Below are 19,287 nucleotides of genomic sequence, written 5' to 3'. Positions count from 1 at the left end.
TTTTTTAGTTTAGCTGTAGTTCACTGGATAGTAGGGCTGGCCATATGCTTGACTGAAATGTATATACGGTACAGATAATGTACCATCTGTCATCAAAATGTGTCAGTATAAATACTTGTGATGAAGAAAACTCTTCATTGGGTAGCTGACTGAAGTTTATTCATTCAAGTTAATGAAATAAAAGAAAAAACCTGTTCTATGAATATCTCTCTTACTCTTGTGATCAAAAACATTGATCTGAGAATAGTTTTCTAAACTATAAATATAGCAACTTCTGATCAACCCATATCAATATCAGACCTAAATTAATAACTTCAGATTAATCACCAGCTACCTCTGATGAAAGCCCTGTCCAGCCCAAGTATTCATATAGATACAGATAATACTGTATGCTAAATTGTTAATATGAGCGTGCATTAAGGATAAGGGTCATTCCGTGTCAGATCACTTTTGTTTATATTTTATTTTTTTAAACCGTATGTACATGGCGTTTGAAACACACACACACACACACACAAAAATCTGCCAAATATTTTGCGAAATTTTGCAATAATTTTGAGAATTGCATTATTACAGGACCATGATGTGCTTAATTAAACCATCCACTTTTCACTATCTTCCACCTTCAAGGACCAGGACTGAAGAATTCGGCCTGTGCATGTACCATTCAAACATTTGGACCATTTTCACTATGCCCTTAGGAGTTACAGTATTAACAAATCTGAATGCAAACAAAAAAAACACTCAAATCTGTCTTTTCGGACACAGAAAGACCAAGAAATCTTTTGTCTTTTGTCACCCTCTCCATCTCACCATCCACCCACCACTTTAAAGTAAGATACAATTACTGGCCAGATGATGGTCAGATTGAGTGCAGATACTTCTAGTCTCCAGAGAAGTGATAATTTGGTTTTCTCCTTGACCTCTCCTTTTAGTGCCATTGTCACATGTTACTAATTTTCATCTGGTCAACTTTTCATTCCTTAAGAAGGTCTGTTGAAATGCTTACATTTTCTGTGGATACTCACAGTCCCCAGATGAATCCCTGTTTTTGCAGAATCCCAGACCTTTGCTTTATTGCTACCACCAATGCAAAATTTACTGTATGTCATATATTATGCTAATACTAATGAGAAGGTTAGCATGGAATTTACTGAGTACATTCATGTTTCTCAGGCACAAACCCTCCCCATTTTATATACTGTGCGTACTTTCCTCTATCTCTACCCTGAGTCCAAAATTTGCACATTGGATCAAAGGATCATCACATATCTAGTAGATCTAGCAGATCTAGTAGACAATGTTGAAGACATTCATGCATCTGACTGAAGACTTCAATGACCTCATAGCTTTTTCCTGTCAGCCAACAAACAGACTGGCTTTTGGTAAGGCTTTAGCAGCTGAAAATCTGCAGTTGTGTTGTTTATTTCTTCTGTGAGCCATCCACTGGGGGCTCCTATTGGGGACATAGTGTTACTCTTACTTGTATTTAATAAGTAATCGTTGCCACAAAAAAGGGGATATTTTTAGAAGCCAGTTCAGTATTATAGCAGTATCTGTGCTCTAACATCATTTGAATTAAAATATGTCATTGGATGTGCTGGATAAATCCGTACAGCGGATGAGATGATTTGCTGCAACATGCTGGTTTAGCTGGTGTCACCGAGAATGGCCAGTATGGAGCTGGCCTGCGAGGCAAGTTTACTGCTGCCATGGTCTGTCAGTTTACTCAGGCTTTCCTTTATGTTCATAGAGTTCAACTCCTCCTTCATCACACCTAGAGCAAACAAAAATAGAATGAACAAGAGAAAGAAGCGTGAGGTTAATAGTAGTGGAGGTAATAATGTGCAGATATATTCAGGCCATCTGTGAATGTATAACATTGTAAGTGTTGTGTGCATGTGTAGATTGTGTCTGTGTCTCTTTTAAAACAAGGAACGTAAATTGAATTACCTTTTCCTTGAGAGCATAGCACATGAAATAGGCTATAGAAAGACTGAGTGTCTCAAAACTCCTGTAGCAGTATCTTCTTTTAAGATACAGAGAAATACTAGTGCCTCAAACATTAGTTTTACAGCTTCTAAATTTATGACCAATTTACATGTCATACTTTCATTCTTTAGATGCAGAAATCAAAAGACAGTAAGCATGACGGCTTCTGTCTTTCATTTGTTTTGGCTGATGAGACCTCTGTTCAAGGTACAGAGCAAGACTAGCAAGGCTGCTTCACGCAAAAGATCCTGAGCAGGTGGATTCAGCATGTTATCAGATGCAGTGTGCAACTTCAAGTTAAATGCAGTAGTGCAGGTGTCTGAAAATAAGAGCATGGCTGTTCTGTTGCATTTTTCCAGTCAGGTCAGTGATTTTGTTTGTTCGCTCATTGTAGTGAAAGCCATAAATACCAGTTGATGGTGGCTTTTTCTGTTTTTTTGTTGTGTGTTAGACTGTTTCTAAAATCAACGCTAAAAGCCTTCTGTATAACCACAGATATCCTTTGATAATGTTTTGGTCTTGGGCCTGATTCCGCTGACCCTCTTACTACCAGTTTTCTCACACTCACTCGAAACATCCTGAAGTATGCAGTGGAACAGAAATTCTGTCAATGTGTGTTGCAAAACGAAACACATACTGGAGTTAGCCAGGCTGCAGATGAGACCTAAAGCACTGAACTTGACTTCGACTGCCCCTACAGGATCCTCCAACATCTTCTTCAGCATTGGCAACAGCTCTGCTTCTCTGAACGAATCCGCCATTGACTCTGCAATGAACACACAGAAAATCACACCAATATATAGGTAAGCACGCATGTATGTATTTCTAAATTACCTGATTTCATTTAGAATTCAGGAATGTCATATAATATACTAATTGAGCAAGTGAGTAGTTAGAAGTGGTTAGTTCTGTGTATTGTATCTGGCTGCACTCTGCACTACAATCGTGGAACATGCAGTCTACTGGGTGTTAACCTTACTGAACAGTGTTTTCAGTCTGGGCTGAATAATAAACTAGTTTGAGGAACAGCTGTCCAACCAATGTAGCATTGATTACTACTCGCACACAGCAGCTCATCTTTCTTCCTCAAAATGCATATCAACATTGCATTGTTTGAACTGATAAAAACTAAACGCATGATTACAGACAACTTATATAATGTTTTACTTCATCAACTTCGTAGATTTTTGTAAACATATGCTTATTTTGTAAATAATTTTGGACATAACCAAAAAAGAAAAAAAGAGACCACTGTTCGTCTGCTCAGGACTGCATTCTGCATTGCATTTTTTTCGAGGCTGTACAAACATGGCACTCAGAGCACAGGTGTCAGAGGAATCCCATAGCCATACTGTATGTTTGAGCCAGACAAGCCTATAACAACCAGAAACAGGTAAGTAAAACAAGGTCTGTACTTCTCTCTCTCCATCCACCTACACCTTTAAATATATAAACATTTTGTTTCCTGTGGTTGGAATTATTTTTATGCTTATCTAAAAATAATCCACTCTAAGAAAATAAAAGAAAACATACAAAATCAGTATATAATATATAAAGTATATTGCGTGAGAACATAAAATATTGCAAGAGCCTGTGATCCCGCAAACAGTAAAAAAATGAGGTCCTCATGAAGAGTCCATGGTGTAACACTGGGGCCCATTTTCATCAAGCATCTCACAGTGGTAAAATCAATCCATATTTTTGGTCCTACCCCTTTAGGATGTAGAATAGCTTACACCTCTGTCCTAACCTGTTAGAAGTTCCAGGCAGGTCTGCTAAGGGTAGACATGTGAATACTTGCTGAAAGTTCACATTTAGTTCCAGTCAAACATTGTAGGAATGAGACTGACATGCTTGATCAGTTTGGGCCCACAACTTTTGTATTTACATAATCTGGGGAACTGCTTTACCAATGTCGATGGCAGATGCTATCGCCAGGGCAACCAGGGCCTCGTTCTGCATGATGACATGCTCACTTGTTGCCATTGAGATAAGATGCCGAACCCCAGCTGCTTTAGCTACAGCACTGACAACTTCCTGTCAGAGAAAGGAAATCAGGTCATTACAGACATGTATGTCATTAACAGACTGGGTATGACTCCTAAGAACACACTCATGGGACTTTTAGCTTAACTTACTAACTTTCAGATCAGAATATAAGAACTCACAGGGCTGTGGCTGTGTCTGATGAAGGCAGCCAATAGGCGACTGGCTTCTCCTCTGACTCCTGCATGGTCTTTGGCTTCGCACCACTCCATGACACGAGCCAGCAGCTCTGCATCTCTTCCCAGCACCAAGGCTGCCTCCTCTGACACACAGCATAAGAGAGAAAAGGACAAATATGCTTAAAAACATTAACACAGAAGGTGTAAAATCAGAAACAACCAGTAAACTGTCTCCCCAACAGGGCTGAATATGCTGATGAGAATGGTGCTAGAGGAAATAGAGTCAAATGGATTTATTCCCCAGGAAAACAAACAGTTTGAACTGGACAAAACAGCATCATGTCGCACAGGAACATTTTCTGGCCATTTAAATGGTGAAAAGTTAGTTGAATGAATAAAAAAAACCTGGCAAGACGTTCTAGCTTTTGTTGATTGATTGTCTCAGTGTTCGTATGTTGTGCTGTGTTATCCTCTGTTTATTAATCTACTGTGGAAATGCACATGAGGGCACAGCTAAGGCAAGGACAGTCATGGATATGGACTACCAAGACCTGGCATTAAACAGGCTACAGGGCTAAATTACTAAATACTACTACTAAATAAGACCATAGTATGAATAAGCCCTGATATTCTCAGTTCTGCTTGCAGTGCTGCAGAAATTAAGAAAACAGATTTCCTATTTATTAATGGTAAATTGTAACTGGACTGTACTTATACAGTACTTATACATTTCTTGTCAGACTGACTGCTCAAGGCACTTGACAACACAAGCCAACATTCACCTATTTACACAAAAATTCATGCACTGCTGGCAAAGGACAGCATGCACGGTGCCACCTGCCCATCGGGAGCAATGACCGTTGGCACTCACGCCCACACTGTTTATTCATCTACTGTGGAAATGTGCATGAGGGTGGAGCCAAGGTAAGGACAGTCATGTCATGTGCCAATGGGAGAGCCATTCCGGGGCAATTTAGGGTTCAGTGTCTTGCCCGAAAACATTTCATCAGCACACATGCACAGTTGAGAGAACTAGACGGATAAAAGTGTAATAACACTGCACCACAGGCGATGCCAACAATGACGGTTGCCACAACTGCAACAAGTTTTTGTCTCTAGAGACAGAATCACGAGCAATCTGTGTCAACGCGTAGGGAAAGCGCATCATGCAGAGGTGTATTAATGCACAGTCTTTGACAGCCGAGATTATAGTTCACTTGTCTTTGCCACAGGTCTGTTATTTATCATAGCAGCTTGAAGGGCACACAGAGTTAACTAAATTATCCATCCATCCATCCATCCATTTTCTATACCGCTTATCCATCAGGGTCGCGGGGGAGCTGGAGCCTATCCCAGCTGACTACTGCATTTATCCCATCCTTAGTTGAACACACACATGCAACACCCGGCAAATTACATGCAGTGAAACACACACAGGAGCAGTGGGCAGCATCTTGGGGGGTTAAGTGCCTTGCTCAAGGGCACATCAGCCGGCTAATGAAGGAGGGGGGGGCATTTTATCACATTAATCACTCCGCCACACCCAAATTTTTCTTGCCCGTCCGGTGGGGGAATCGAACCGGTGACCCTCCGATCACAAGCCGCTTCTCCAACCTCTAGGCCACGGCTGCCCCCAGTATGTGTGTGTCTGTAGATTTAAGTCAGGTTTTATTTTATTTATTTATATTTATATTTATATTTATTTATTTATTTTATTTTATTGGTAAATGACATAATCGGTTTCAGAAATGCACCTCAGCACACCTAATTTAAGATCAGCATGTCTATAGGAACAAAGATGAGTGTTGACCCTGAGCATCAAACCAGCAAATGATCCTTAAAGTCTTTAAACAACCGCTTTTGCTCACCTTGTCCATCCACCATCATGCGTAGTGTACCCAGCAGTTTGAACTGAACAGGAGGCATGTCAGAGCGCAGCAGGGTCTTTATCCTCTCAGTCACCCCGTCCTCCAGCATCCGCACTTTGTTTGTGGCTGGAAGACACAGAAGTCAAGCGTCTCACTGTAAGCGGTGTCTGTGTTACCATTTAGCAAAACTGTGATATATAAAAAAAAATCTATAATTTAGTTTTATAATTCTGTTTTAAGTTTACCGTATTTGTGATTCCCCACAGAAACCCATCTGAATTATTTCAGTAGGTTGTTTGAAGATGAATTTGTGAGCGTTTCACAGTGTGTTTCTTGGTACGAGCATCTGTATGACTTTGTCCTTTCAAAGGTAAGTTTCAGTGTTCAAATTACTTTGGTGTTTGCTGTGTAGAAGTATATGTCTACTGTTTTACTTGGATCATTTACCTGGAATTGCCAGGTTTCTGAGCGCACTAAGTCCAGCATGTTGAACAGAAACATCTCCTTCGTCTACATGCTGTTCCAGCAAGGTCAGGATGTGAGGAACCACACCGAGCTCCAGCATCTTCACGCAGTTACTGTCTGAAACACAGCAGACCAACACAAACCTTCAAAAATCGATTACAGCACAATACATATACCTTTTCAAAAATATAGCCACGTAAATGTTCAATTTGATTAGCATAACCCGTTGATGAACAGAAAGCCCAGAGCCCTTGGAGAGCCCCAGGGAACTTCATCACATCACCTAGTTAGTAATCCAGCCACAGCTCCAAGAAAGCTGTGTTGATGCCGTGTTGAATTCTACAAGAAGTTAGGGACTCAGTACTCACTATCACCTCTTCAAAAGGGTCCATTCATATGATTCTGCACAGCACTGAAATATACATATACCTATAGTCCAGCATTCACTCTTGTTTAGCTCTCCTCTTGGTCCCTACCAACTCTGCAGAGTGGTGTTAATTCTCCACAGGTTCATCACATTAGAGTCATTTGAACCATTCATATTATAAAAATGTTGGTCACAGCCAACGTAAAGAGAAGTAATGTATATTTTAGGGTGCGTTTGCTTGATTGGAAAATTTGTGCAGTATGCTGTGTGGGTTATCAGAGTACCACACAGTATATTTGGTGTGTATATTTTGGTGTTTGTTCAGTAACCTGTATGTGATACTGCATGTTACTAACTTACTAACTAACTGTAGTTAGACTGTAAGTGTATTGTTATGTTGACTGTGTTCTCTCCAATGACCAAGACAAATAAATTTCTCCTAATTGTTGCTGACTGCTGAGTGGTCCACTCTTGCAGAAAGCATGTCTCTTCTACAGAGATGCATCCTTGAGTTAGAGTAGCTTCTCCATGACAGCACTTTATTAGGTCTCACGGGCACTCCAGATAGCTTTAGCCTCAGGCCTGACAGCAGGTCTGCCAGCTCTAACCCTAATGTAGCGTCGGCAGTTTTCAGTGCTTGCTAGCTCAGTTGGTAGTCCCACAGGACAGAAGTGGAAAAGTGTCATCCCTCAATGTTTCTTCTGTCTCACCTGCAGTGCACTTTCTAATTAAATTTGAAGTGACTATAGTTTGTCTGCGTAATAATTCAGTTCAATTCAATTCAGTTTATTTATATAGCGTCCATTCACAGCAAAAGTCATCTCATGACACTTTCCAATTAGAGCAGGCCTAGACCAAACTCTTAATATTGATGTGTATTTTCTTGCCACTCGTCACTTTGGCCAGGCAACATTAACAGGGCTTAGTGAGTAATTACCTCTGGTCCTGACTCCTTCAATGACAGCAGTGGAGCATGTGGAAAATTTCACTAATAACTTAAATTAAAGTAGTGCTGGCTGCCGTCCTTGATTCAGTTGCACCTGAACTGATTGTTTGACTGGCCCTGACTGTTTTCACCTATGTCTAGTCCCCTTTGTCTATATATACCTGTGCTCTCCTTGTGTGTGTTGTGTTGTTTGTGTTTACTGTCTGTGTTTCTTGCATTCCCTGAATTATTTGGACAAGTCTTGACTTTTAAACTCCTTTTTCCTGGATTCCCAGCTGTCTTTTGTTTGCTTCTGTTCCTTTTTCTAAGGAAGTTCATTATTTAAGTGTTTTGTTCAAATTATCCCTTTTATCACTTGAATTGAGGCTCTGAGGATGGCGTTGCACAGTGTGCAGATTGTAAAGCCAGCTGACGCATTGTGATTTGTAATTTTTGACAGTATCAATAAAACGGACTGCAGTCTGATAAATATCTCACCATTCCTGGCAAAGTTGGCGATGGCCAGGGCTCCAGACAGCTGCAGCTGGGTGTTGGAGCTCTGCAGCCAGGACAGAACATCCTGATACACAAGACCTGATCCCTCACCAAAGCACTTCTGCATAGACTCATCTGAGACACAAACACAGTAACAGAAGTAAACACATTATTAATAAGTACATTCACAACAATTCATAATAAAACAATACAAGATTTCGGCAGACACATAACATGTGAGACATAATGGTCTGTCCTTTGCTCATGACACACTGCGCACATTATAGTGCAGACAGCCTGTCTGGCAGCTTTGATCCTCTTCTGTTAGATGACAGTCAGTTGGTCAATGCCACATTTATGGTTCATAGTGTCTCAGTGCAATTCCAGACAATAGGATAACAGGGACAACAGATAGGACAACAGTCTTGAACTCTGGCCGGATAGAAATGTACATGCACAATAAGTTACATGAATGAAATCTTCTCATTGTCTACATCAGTCTTGTCATACTGCATTCTGCACATTCAGAAGGGAGAGCAGGGCAATTTCTTTGACTTAAAACAAAGTCTGACCAGGTGAATAAGGTGAAAGACAGACAGAAAGACATGATACCTGCCTGTAAACAAACACATTCAGAGATATTCCACAAGTCTGCATTTGTATCACTCACCTCCTAAAAGCAGGGACACTATGAGGTTGGAGGCAATTTTGATGCTGCAGAGATCATGGGGGTCAGAACCTCCCTGCAGAGAGCGAATCATCTCTGACAAAGCCTCTGGTACTCCTGACTCTGCAAACTGCAGCTTCAGTGTATCTGGTGGTACAGCACAACCAGGTTAGCTTCACTATTGACTTTTATTTATTTTATTTTTACTTTATTTTACCACTACTGATTCCCACATTGTGCTTCCTTGTTTCCCTATTTTCCCTTATGTAAGCGTAAGCATGGCCTCCTGGCACCTGAGCACGCCTCCACACAGCAAGACCTCAACAAGCATTTCATCAGCCTCAGTAGAAGAATTCTGACTCCTCTTCCACCATTGACCAGGTTGTTCTGCCTGCTCAGTGGTATAGACTCCCCCGGTTTCTTAGTGCTACGTAATTAACATTGGGTTATCTTCTCATGTTGTTTTCCTCATGCTGAGTTTAAAGTGTTATCTCCTGTACCTAGATCTCCAGTGCCAGCTTGCCCGCCCATGCTATAACAGCTAACAGCCTCAAGCCTCTGTGTGACCCTGCTACTCTTCAGCTCAATCTCCCCTGCCATGTTATAATAAACCTTTTAGGTCCAGACCAAAACCGAACCTAACACACGGTATTAGGCATTATTTCATGATGGAAAATCTGACATTTTTGCTTTTTTTTTTTTTTTTTCTAGAACCACATAGCCCTTTACTTACATAAGCAAAGATACTAAAGCCACACTGATCCTGTGTGTGATTCATTATTGGAGAAAAGTACTTTGAGAGATGTATACCATCATATTTCTATATTTTGATGAAATAGCAGATTCAGTTTTCTGTCACTATAGGCTTTATCTGGTGGTGTGTACTGCTTTGTATCTTTTTTTTTCTCTTTCTAAATTATTGCTAGACCTTTACGTCTACGTTGTTCTTCCAAAATATGCAAAGTATTCAAATGTGAGATGGAAAAATAATACCCCTTATTTCCATAACGCAGTCGAGCTCACTGATTCATAATCTATTTTTACGAGGCATGTTTTCTTTAGATGGCTATGGCCGTCCTGGCTCTCGTCAGGCACTGTTAGTTACTTCCATCTGGTCATCCTTTTAGGGTTCCAGCTGTAAGGACTAAATCTGCCTTTGTCTCTAGGCAGATCTTTCCTCTGTCCTCCTAAAGGAAGGTGTTTGTGTCTGTTGTCTGTGTCTTGAATTTCCCTCGGGATCAATAAAGTATCTATCTATCAATCTATCTATGTTTCTGTGCTGTGTGATTGACCATTTTTACTGTTTTGTTTACCACAGACATCACCTGAGGGAGATACTACGTAGAAAGTTTGACATAGGCAGCACATAGCTAGCTTGACAAAATCTAAAACCCCAGTCTGTGACAGCGAGTGTCACTGGAATGGTTAACCTCATTTGTTAATTCAGCCTCTGTGCTTCAGCGTGTGTGTGTGTCCTCAGGACAAAGAACATATGGTGCATTTCTTTTGTACTTGTAGGTCGTTTTTCTGAATTGTTTTCCGACTCCGAGTTGCCGAAAGTGTCAAATCAAACGTCACCTGAGGTCGGAATTCAGTCGTCCTCAGGGGGCACCAAGTTCGCAAACCAAGATGGCTGCCCAGAGCACTGACTGTAAATAAAAGCTGTGGTTTTGCACGTTTTTAGCACTTTTGACTTTTTTGTGTCCAATCTTGTGAGCCATAAACACAATACTGTCTTACTGCTGCCTATAGGCATATAGCTACGGTCTTGTTAAATGTGAAATTCTGCATAATGCGTTCATCAAATGGTGCTGCTTGTAACCGGTTGATGTTACTATAACAACAATGGCTGAATAACGTTACAAATTAGCTGTCTTGTGTTGTGGCAAATGCATTCAAGTTGGTTTTTAATGGATGTGATGTCACTCTGAGTCCAGAGTTACGACTTACAAGTACAAATGGAATGCAGCAATAGGCCTAATACCTAATACCTGCCTAGGCCTAATACAGTGATCTGTATATGCTGCACTTTCATCATTCTTTTGCTGTATGGATGGGATGCTTTCAAGTGTTAATATTAGCTGAAATAAATTGTTTGCTGCATCGAGCTGAATGCAAGCAAACACGACATGATGCAGACAGTTTGCTCTGCTCTGCTGTAATTAGATGACTTTGTTTGGCAATATTACTATTAGAATGCATAAAGTTTGTGTATATAATATCTTCTTTCAGTTGAGAATCTCTACCACTCATAAAGGCTGTCATCGTGAAAAGAATCAAGGAAAAGCTCTGTTTAGCCATTTTAATTCAAGCCCCTTTGGAGCAGGTTAGGTGTCAGTCTGATGGTTTATTGCAAAGCCTGAATTCAATAATCCAGGTTTAACCAATCTAAGTTGAAATATCAAGTCTTGCTTGACAACACCAGAGTTTCAAATCTGTCCTTTTCTGACATTTTCTTTCCCCATCCACCCTGCAGCTCTTACCGCTCTCGCTCAATGAGCCCAGTATTTCCAGGATGACATGTCGGCGTTCTGCATCAGGGGCCCGTTTCAGCTGAAACGTCAGTATATCTGCTATGTCCTGCTCTGCCAGGGCATCTCGCGCTGAGTCTGCAAACATAAGGGTATGTAACAAGACAGTGTCGGCAGTAACTAATTTCCAAACCACCAGTTTAAGTCATCATACTGTTTATTTAAAACAGCAGCTTTTTAAAACGGAGAATTTAGCACTCTCTTTTGATTAGGCTTTGATTTCAAACATTTTACAGCAGTGTTGACAAGCTTTGCTTCCTTTATCGTGGTGATATTGCTGTGGAAGTACAGAAGAATGACCAAAGTCTGTATTTGCTCTTTTGTGCTTCCCACTGATTTCTCTTGGCACTGCACACAAGCACATTTTAGAAATGACATCAGGCAGCCACAATAGTGAATGATAGAAGGTACGAGCAATTACTGTGCCTTTGTACCTGTGAGCAATTTAGAGTGTTTCATATGACCGGGGAGACCCAGGAGAACATATGGAGAACATGTAAACTCAACAAAGACATGACCATAAAATTGAAGAGCTTAAATACAGAGATGATGTGATTCAAATGGTAGCTAATTATTATTAATTATTATAATAAATCCAGTTACTCAATAATCACCCATGTCAGCCAGGTTACACAGGGCCAGCAGGCAGACGTTGATTAGGGGGTCATTCTCTGGATATTCCCTTATTATGCACACCAGTCTGGGGATCACACCGCTCTGGACTAACTGGTCCTGTTGGTATGCTGGGTGAAAGGCCAGACAGGGAGAGTGAAAGTGACAAGGTTAAAGTGATAGATACAAGCACACTGTTTTATTATTATGTTGCTTGCTTTTAACTTTGCATTTGTTGTGTATGCATTGCTGCCTTGAAGGGCACTCAAGGTCACTGTTTTATTTCAACACCATGTCTAAGAAGTTTACCGTTATAATCAGGTGACTGATGTGGAAATGATAACTGCAAACAATTCATCAAATTTGACTGAGCAATAATTAAAGATAATTTGACATTTGAAAATTACAAGCCATTTACAAAGTGCCTATATGGCTGTGAGGACTGACTGGCTGTACAGAAAGCTCTGCCTCATAAGCACGCTGTTCATCATCAGTGAACCCACAGAGTCTGCACTGTCAGACCAACTCACAGTTATCAAAGCAGATGCGTCCAATGGCCCTGCCAGTATTCAGCAGCATCTCCTGGTTATTGCTGTTCAGATAGGGAACCAGAACCTTCACCAGGCCTGCCTCAATGCAAGGCTCCCTGACTGCAGCTACAAAAACACATGCACACAAGGATAAAAGGTAATCAGTTCCAGCTGTTTGTCACTGTATGTAGTATATCAGAATATCTGACTGTGGAACCCACACAGGGCAGAATGCAATGCAACAGATAAACTGCATCCAATTTCAAATGAGTCATTTTCCGACACACAAAAATGCATACCATCAGAATAATTCTACACATAATGGCTTCACTTCAAAATATTCCCCACTCTTCTGTGACATGCTGTATATACATAGACAGCGTGTACATGGTGTTACAGTACATATTCTATGCACTGGTTCTGCTTGAATCAGTGTTTTATATATCCACGGTAGGATCTATCAAATATGGTAGCACATTAAATTTTGTGTTGTTCATCAGTAAACAGGAAGGATGAGAAGTCCCTTAAGTGTTTAGAAAAATGGAAATTTGAACATTAGTTCAATGACAAATTGAAAATATTTATTGTGGAAGACTAAGTGATATCCTAAAAGATTATAGACCAGCCATTAAATGGACCCTTTGTCAACAATACTGGGCAGTAACTAGTAATGGTGAGAAGACATGAGTATTACTCATCTAAAATATTCAAAATAATGTTGTTATCATTTTCCTTATTTTAATATTTGTGGCTGGAAAAGTTGCAAATCTTGCCTTGTTTCATATTTTTCAAGAACATAACAAGTGATTACAGCTATAGCAGTAGCCTACCGTCTCGAGCCATCTCTGCCACCACCAGAGCCACCTGGCAACTCAGGCTGCTTTTACCTCGTAAGGCCTGAGCCAGTGTGGGTAGTATCCCACTTCTGGCGATCTCAACTGCAGCATCTTTCTCTACGGACACACAAACCCAGTTGTTCAGAATCAAAGCAATGGTAGGATATCCAATCACAGTATGCGCTAGAAATACATTAAGCTTTGACTAAACGGTAAAGTTCTGAGGTTTTGCTTTGTTTGAAGTCCTGTTTGACTTTGACTCAGCGGACTCATGGTGGTTGCATTCAAAAGACACTGTTACAGACATTTTTCTGGTGGCCTCCTGACCTTTTCTGAGCTGCCACCATCAGATTTATATTTTCTCGCAGTATCCAACCAGCCGCATGTGCTTTACACTGAATATTCAACTTGTACGCAAAATCCAGGGTAGCACGCTTCACACATGCATCCTAAGTAAGTGTGTGTGTGTGTATAGGTGCATTACATTACTTACTCTTTTCCAGCAGAGCAGCCAGCACAGTGTCTAAATGAGGCTTGAGCTCCTCGTCAATCAGCTCTGTACTCACACTGATAGCCTTGAGTGCTTCACTCAGGGAGTCTGTCGTACACACACAAACATACACAACCACCACCAACAACAACAAAAAATTAAGGAAATGCCAGCTTCAAAAGTCTTCCTCTTCCCACCTTAATAGACACATGCAAGAAAAATTTAAGTCAATTACGATAGTTAATTAAAATTTTGGATTAAGGGATTGGATTAAGCACAGCACACAGATGAAGTCACAGCAGCTTTTACAGGACTAATTACTGGTACATGTTCACGCTGCCACCAGGAGAACCACAACAATCTTGAGGATTATCTATCATCAGTGACATCATATATCAGCAAAAGTGATGACAATGATGAAATCATTCTCCAACCAGAAAGCCTAGATGAATGGAGAGATGAGAGCTCTATCCACAGCAAAAAGAAAAAGAAAAAGAAAAAGAGAAAAGGTATCATGGAGACAAAGTGGAGACATCAGCAGAGACTAAAGAGAGACTTCAAGAACAAAAACACCAAAGACGTGTGGCACTCGATCCAGAAAATCACAATAAAGGAAATCTTATCTTCTCTTATCTTATTTTATCTTAATGTGAGCTGTTAGTTGGTTCAAGATCTTAGAGTAGCACTTAATTACACTTACACATCAAACTCCAGGCGTTTTAAGGCTTTTGTGTTGTTGCCGATGTGTTGCACAGTACAGTTAATTCTTGTCACATGAGCGCACAAGATGCAGACGGCCTGAAAACCTGATGTGTTTTCATTTGCTGACATGTCTGTGAGTGTGCATACTTTAGTCTGGACTGATGTTAATTCTTAATACACAGGTGAAAAACCAGCACTCAGCGGTCACATGTGAGGCTACGTTTGCCTTAGCTGGACTGTATGTTTACCTACAGAAGGCCATGGACCATTGAGGCGTAGAGAACATGCCGAACTCTGCTGCTGAGACTGCCACACAAAGCTAATGCCTTTATTCATCAGCAAACCTTGCACTAGATGCTTTGGTATCGAACTGCAGCCACAGTTGGACTGTGAGTGCTCTGTTGAACACAGAGCTGAGATAAGAAAGGAAGCTGCATTCATTTCATCAAAAGAGCTAATACTCAATGAAATAAAGCAAAATTAAATGAGAAACATGTTTCTTCACAGCACCACTGACAAATGATCCCACAGGAATTGGCCCTCCACAAGGATTTTCCGAAGCTGTGGACAAAGAGTGTCCCTGAAAAAAAGACGTCCTCTTGAGGAAGGCCAAGTGAAGAGGATGAGAAATTGTTCACATTGCAAATGACTAGGTTATTTTTTATTTTTATTTTATTATTATTATTATTATTAATTTTTTTTTTCCTTATAGGAATGTGTATTATCAAGAAGAATAAATCCTTTATTGTCTAACTCAAGCATCCATCCATCCATTTATTTTCTATAACGCTTATCCATCAGGGTCGCGGGGGAGCTGGAGCTTATCCCAGCTGACTACAGACTATGGTCGCCAGTCAACCGCAAGGCCAACACACAAAGACGGACAACCACACACTCTCACACTCACAGGGGCAATGTAGAGTAGCCAATTAACCTAATGTGCATGTTTTTGGTATTGTGGGAGGAAGCCGGAGTACCCGAAGAAAACCCACGCAGGCACAGGGAGAACATGCAAACTCCACATAGAAGGGCCCAGACCAGGATTCGAACCTATGAGGCGACAGTGCTAACCACTGCACCACCGTGCCGCCCCTAACTCAAGCATCTTTAGAAAATGTGACTGACGCGAATGAAATTTGAACACGTCCACCTTATATTTAAAACACAGCTTTAAGATAAATGTCATTATTTTGCTGATGAAAATGCAAAAACGCAACAAAGAAAATCAGTCTAACAATTAAGGAACACAAGGAGAAAAACTATTTATGTGGACTACAAACACATGTTCACATATTTGAAGTAATTACATTAAAAGCACGTTATTCTGAAGGCAGTAATTGACCCAACATTCAGACAAGCTACTAAATACAGAAAATGAAGATGATATTTCTTCATTTTAGTCACAGGCTGATGATTAATAAAAGAATGTCCGAGGGTGAGGATGCAATTACAAAAAGATAAAAAGAAGAAAGCAAAAGCTTCTCTAAGGAAGTGGCAAATTATATAGGAGTGTACAGTAAGGGCTAATGTCCAAATGTACTGTGATTTATTGTATGGCTATTAAAAACCTTTGATAAATGTGAAATTATTCAGGTGATCAGACCTTTGACTCCTCATGTTGGCAAACACCTGCTGTTTTTCCAGTTAGCAATCATACCTTTATCAATAAATTAGCCAGAGGTGAACTCTCCTGCGTTAGAGAACAATACATGGCAACTTTGCAGAGAGAATTAGAGCAAGAAGTGAGAGTCAGTGGAGGATGATGAGAAAGACGAGGGCCAAGACTGCAACATATAATAGGCGACAAGGGAGCATACAACACCGCCAGAGCAAGACTGAACGCTGGTATCAAGGAGGCAAAGTGGAAATATCAGCAGAGACTGGAGAGAGGCACCAACAGCACCAAAGAGGTGTGGCAGGTGATTTAAAATATCACATGCTACAAAGGCAGAAACACCCTCACTATGTGACCAAGTTGCCAGATGAGCTGAACACTTTGATCTCATCAGAGAGTCACCTGTAACACCTGCTTCACCTCCAGAGACTCGCCACTGTCTGTATCCTCAGCAGATGTGAGAAGAATCCTGTCGAGAGTGAATACGAGTAGAGCTGCTGGGCCTGCCATCATCCACATCACAACATCCCCAGCTGTGTGTGTGTGTGTGTGTGTGTGTGTGTGAATCAGATAGTTGATGTTATTCCTTACATTTTTAAGATATGACCGTGACAGCAGGGTCTTCCCATTTGTTTCAAGACAGCCACCATCTTCCCTGCACCCAGATGTCTACAAGCACTGTGGCACTCACCCCACTCTGATGAATATACCGTGAGAAATGGTGCTCCAGAACATCAGAGATAACATGCCAACCATTCAGGACCGTTTATTTATTCGTGTCCTGACCTTTTAACTAAGCGTAGCCAACTGTTTTTATTACCTTACCTTAACCTTACTAACCATGATTCATTTCTCATAACCCCAATCTTCCCTTAATCTTAATAACACCCTAGTCTCCATCTGCAGAAACAGAACTGAGAGACTAATGTTATAAACAATTGTCATCTGGAATTTATGTAGAATTGATCAATATCAATGTGTTGTTTGTTTGTAAGGCTGAATAAACAGCTACTTTAGTCTGATAAGGACTATTTAACCCATATTTGCTATTTCTTGCACTGCTGGTATGGAATAAAGCTCAGACATAAACCCTAGGAGCCTCTTAAACAAATACACATGCAAAGCAATGCATTACACACACAAACACACACACATGCGCGCACGCACACGCGCAGTGAGGAGAGACCTGCAGATGGTAATCACCTCAGCTAATCCCTTGTAGGTCGAATGAAAATAGCCTGAGTGGAAGGGGCTATCAGGCAGCTACACAGCCTGCTACGTCAGGATCTAACCCCCATGTGGCCATGTGCATGTGTCCATGGGCTTCCAGGTGTGTTTGGCAAGAGAGCAGGTGAGCAATTTACTAATCAGTCCCACAGAGCGCTATTACAGATGTTTCAGAAACACTGCAGCAACAACAGGATTGCCCAGGGCACGGAATATGCCTCGTTTGTATATTGAATCTAGTTCCTCACATCCCACACCGAATGGGCGTGGTCTTACTGGACATGGCAATTAACTATATTAGCCATCAGCTCTGTGACCGTCTCAACCTGTGCTCTAAGTGCACATTGTTCTTCTGTCATTTGTGTGTTTGTTTTCACACATGATACATGGTGGTATGCCTTGTACCGTTTGGATGAGCATAGCAGAAGTTTGCTTTGAGAAGTCAGATGACATGATGTATAAACAGGGAAAAAATTACGTTCGGATGTCAAAATTAAGTAACAGTTCGTACTGCATGAACGCAGCAAACACAGAACTTTCTCCCAGGAGGCCGGTGTTCATGTCCTGTGTGAAGCTTTTTGGTGTTTTGTTCTTAGACTTATTCTTCTTAGACTATATTTATTATTTTCAGTTTATTTGCAGCATTTTCAGTTTTCAGTCGTAGTTTGGTTAGGTTTGTCGCACTTAAAATTACCCAGTCCTGTTTCAAAAACAAAAAGAAACTGTGCAATGCAATGCAAATATTTAATAAAATAAAGTTAAGCCCATTTTAATCACCTCTGTCAAGTCATAATGCCAATTAAGTCGAGTCCTTTAACAGTATTACTCAAACAAGTCTGAAAATCCTCAATTTTGCAGTTTGAATTAGGCTTGAGACTAAACCCAGGCACCCTTTTATATAACAGATGAATCTGTTGATTCAACTTCTGACATTGAAAATCAGACCTTTATTCAACAACAATCCAAAATTAAGCAGACAAGGAGACAATATGGTTCAATGTCTGGAATAATCTTAGATTAACTATTTCCTCCTATCAATGTCAATCTATCTATCTATCTATCTATCTATCTATCCATCTATCTATCTATCTATCCATCTATCTATCACCCTAATACACACATTCACACGCATTCGCATTCCTTGATGTGTGATGCCTAAAATCACATAACCACAGCTGCTACTATATGTCATCACTCATATGAAACCACACACACACACACACACGCACGCACACACACACACAGAGGAGGATGTCAGATATGTAGCTACTCACCGATGTCTGTCATGGCTGCTGGTCGGCAGGCTCTCTGCTGGCTGGTTCACTGCTTCTGCCCGTTGGCACCGTATGTGTGTGTGTGTGCGTGTGTGTGTGTGTGTGCGTGTGTGTGGTTAGCAGAGGCACTACCCTCCCTTCTTAAGGTCAGGTGTACCCCAGCCCTGCTCTGTCTGTCTTTTTCTCTCTACTGCTTGCTCTCGCTCCCTCAATCCCATTATCCACCTCTCCCTCCCTCCTCCCTTCGCTCTCTCTCTCGCTCTCTCACTCTCTCTCTCTCTCTCTAAATATATATATAAATCTCTCTCCACCCTCCTGCCCTCATTGCGCTTGCGTTCTCTCCCTGCTCATGTGTTCTCCTTCCCACCTCTCTCTCTCTCTTTCTCTCTGTCTTCACAAATTCAAATAAGCTTTATTGCTCAGACAAGAGTATGTGAAAGATTCCACTGTATAAAAGCATATGCTAACAAATAAAAAAAAGGACTAAATAAATATTTATTTGAAAATGAAATTATTTATATTATTA

General features: G+C 40.8%; 1 protein-coding gene across 1 annotated transcript; it reads right to left on the bottom strand.

Annotated features, from left to right (window-relative positions):
- Positions 1 to 329: 329 nt before the first annotated feature.
- On the bottom strand, positions 330 to 18,960 carry si:dkey-191g9.5 (rap1 GTPase-GDP dissociation stimulator 1). The gene is made up of 14 exons (XM_046402420.1): positions 18,762 to 18,960; positions 13,947 to 14,051; positions 13,448 to 13,570; positions 12,618 to 12,743; positions 12,090 to 12,218; positions 11,428 to 11,553; positions 8,948 to 9,091; positions 8,281 to 8,412; positions 6,473 to 6,607; positions 6,026 to 6,151; positions 4,161 to 4,300; positions 3,903 to 4,029; positions 2,630 to 2,758; positions 330 to 1,777 (listed from the first exon to the last, which is right to left on the bottom strand). Exons 1-14 carry the CDS (start codon positions 18,772 to 18,774, stop codon positions 1,650 to 1,652), a joined length of 1,683 nt encoding a protein of 560 aa, XP_046258376.1. The 5' UTR covers positions 18,775 to 18,960; the 3' UTR covers positions 330 to 1,649.
- Positions 18,961 to 19,287: the final 327 nt, after the last annotated feature.

The sequence above is a fragment of the Scatophagus argus genome, chromosome 10, assembly GCF_020382885.2.
Source record: "Scatophagus argus isolate fScaArg1 chromosome 10, fScaArg1.pri, whole genome shotgun sequence".
NCBI classification, from domain to species: Eukaryota; Metazoa; Chordata; class Actinopteri; family Scatophagidae; genus Scatophagus; species Scatophagus argus.
The sequence above is the reverse complement of the archived record's forward strand: the minus strand, read 5'-3'. Positions and strand labels throughout refer to the sequence as shown.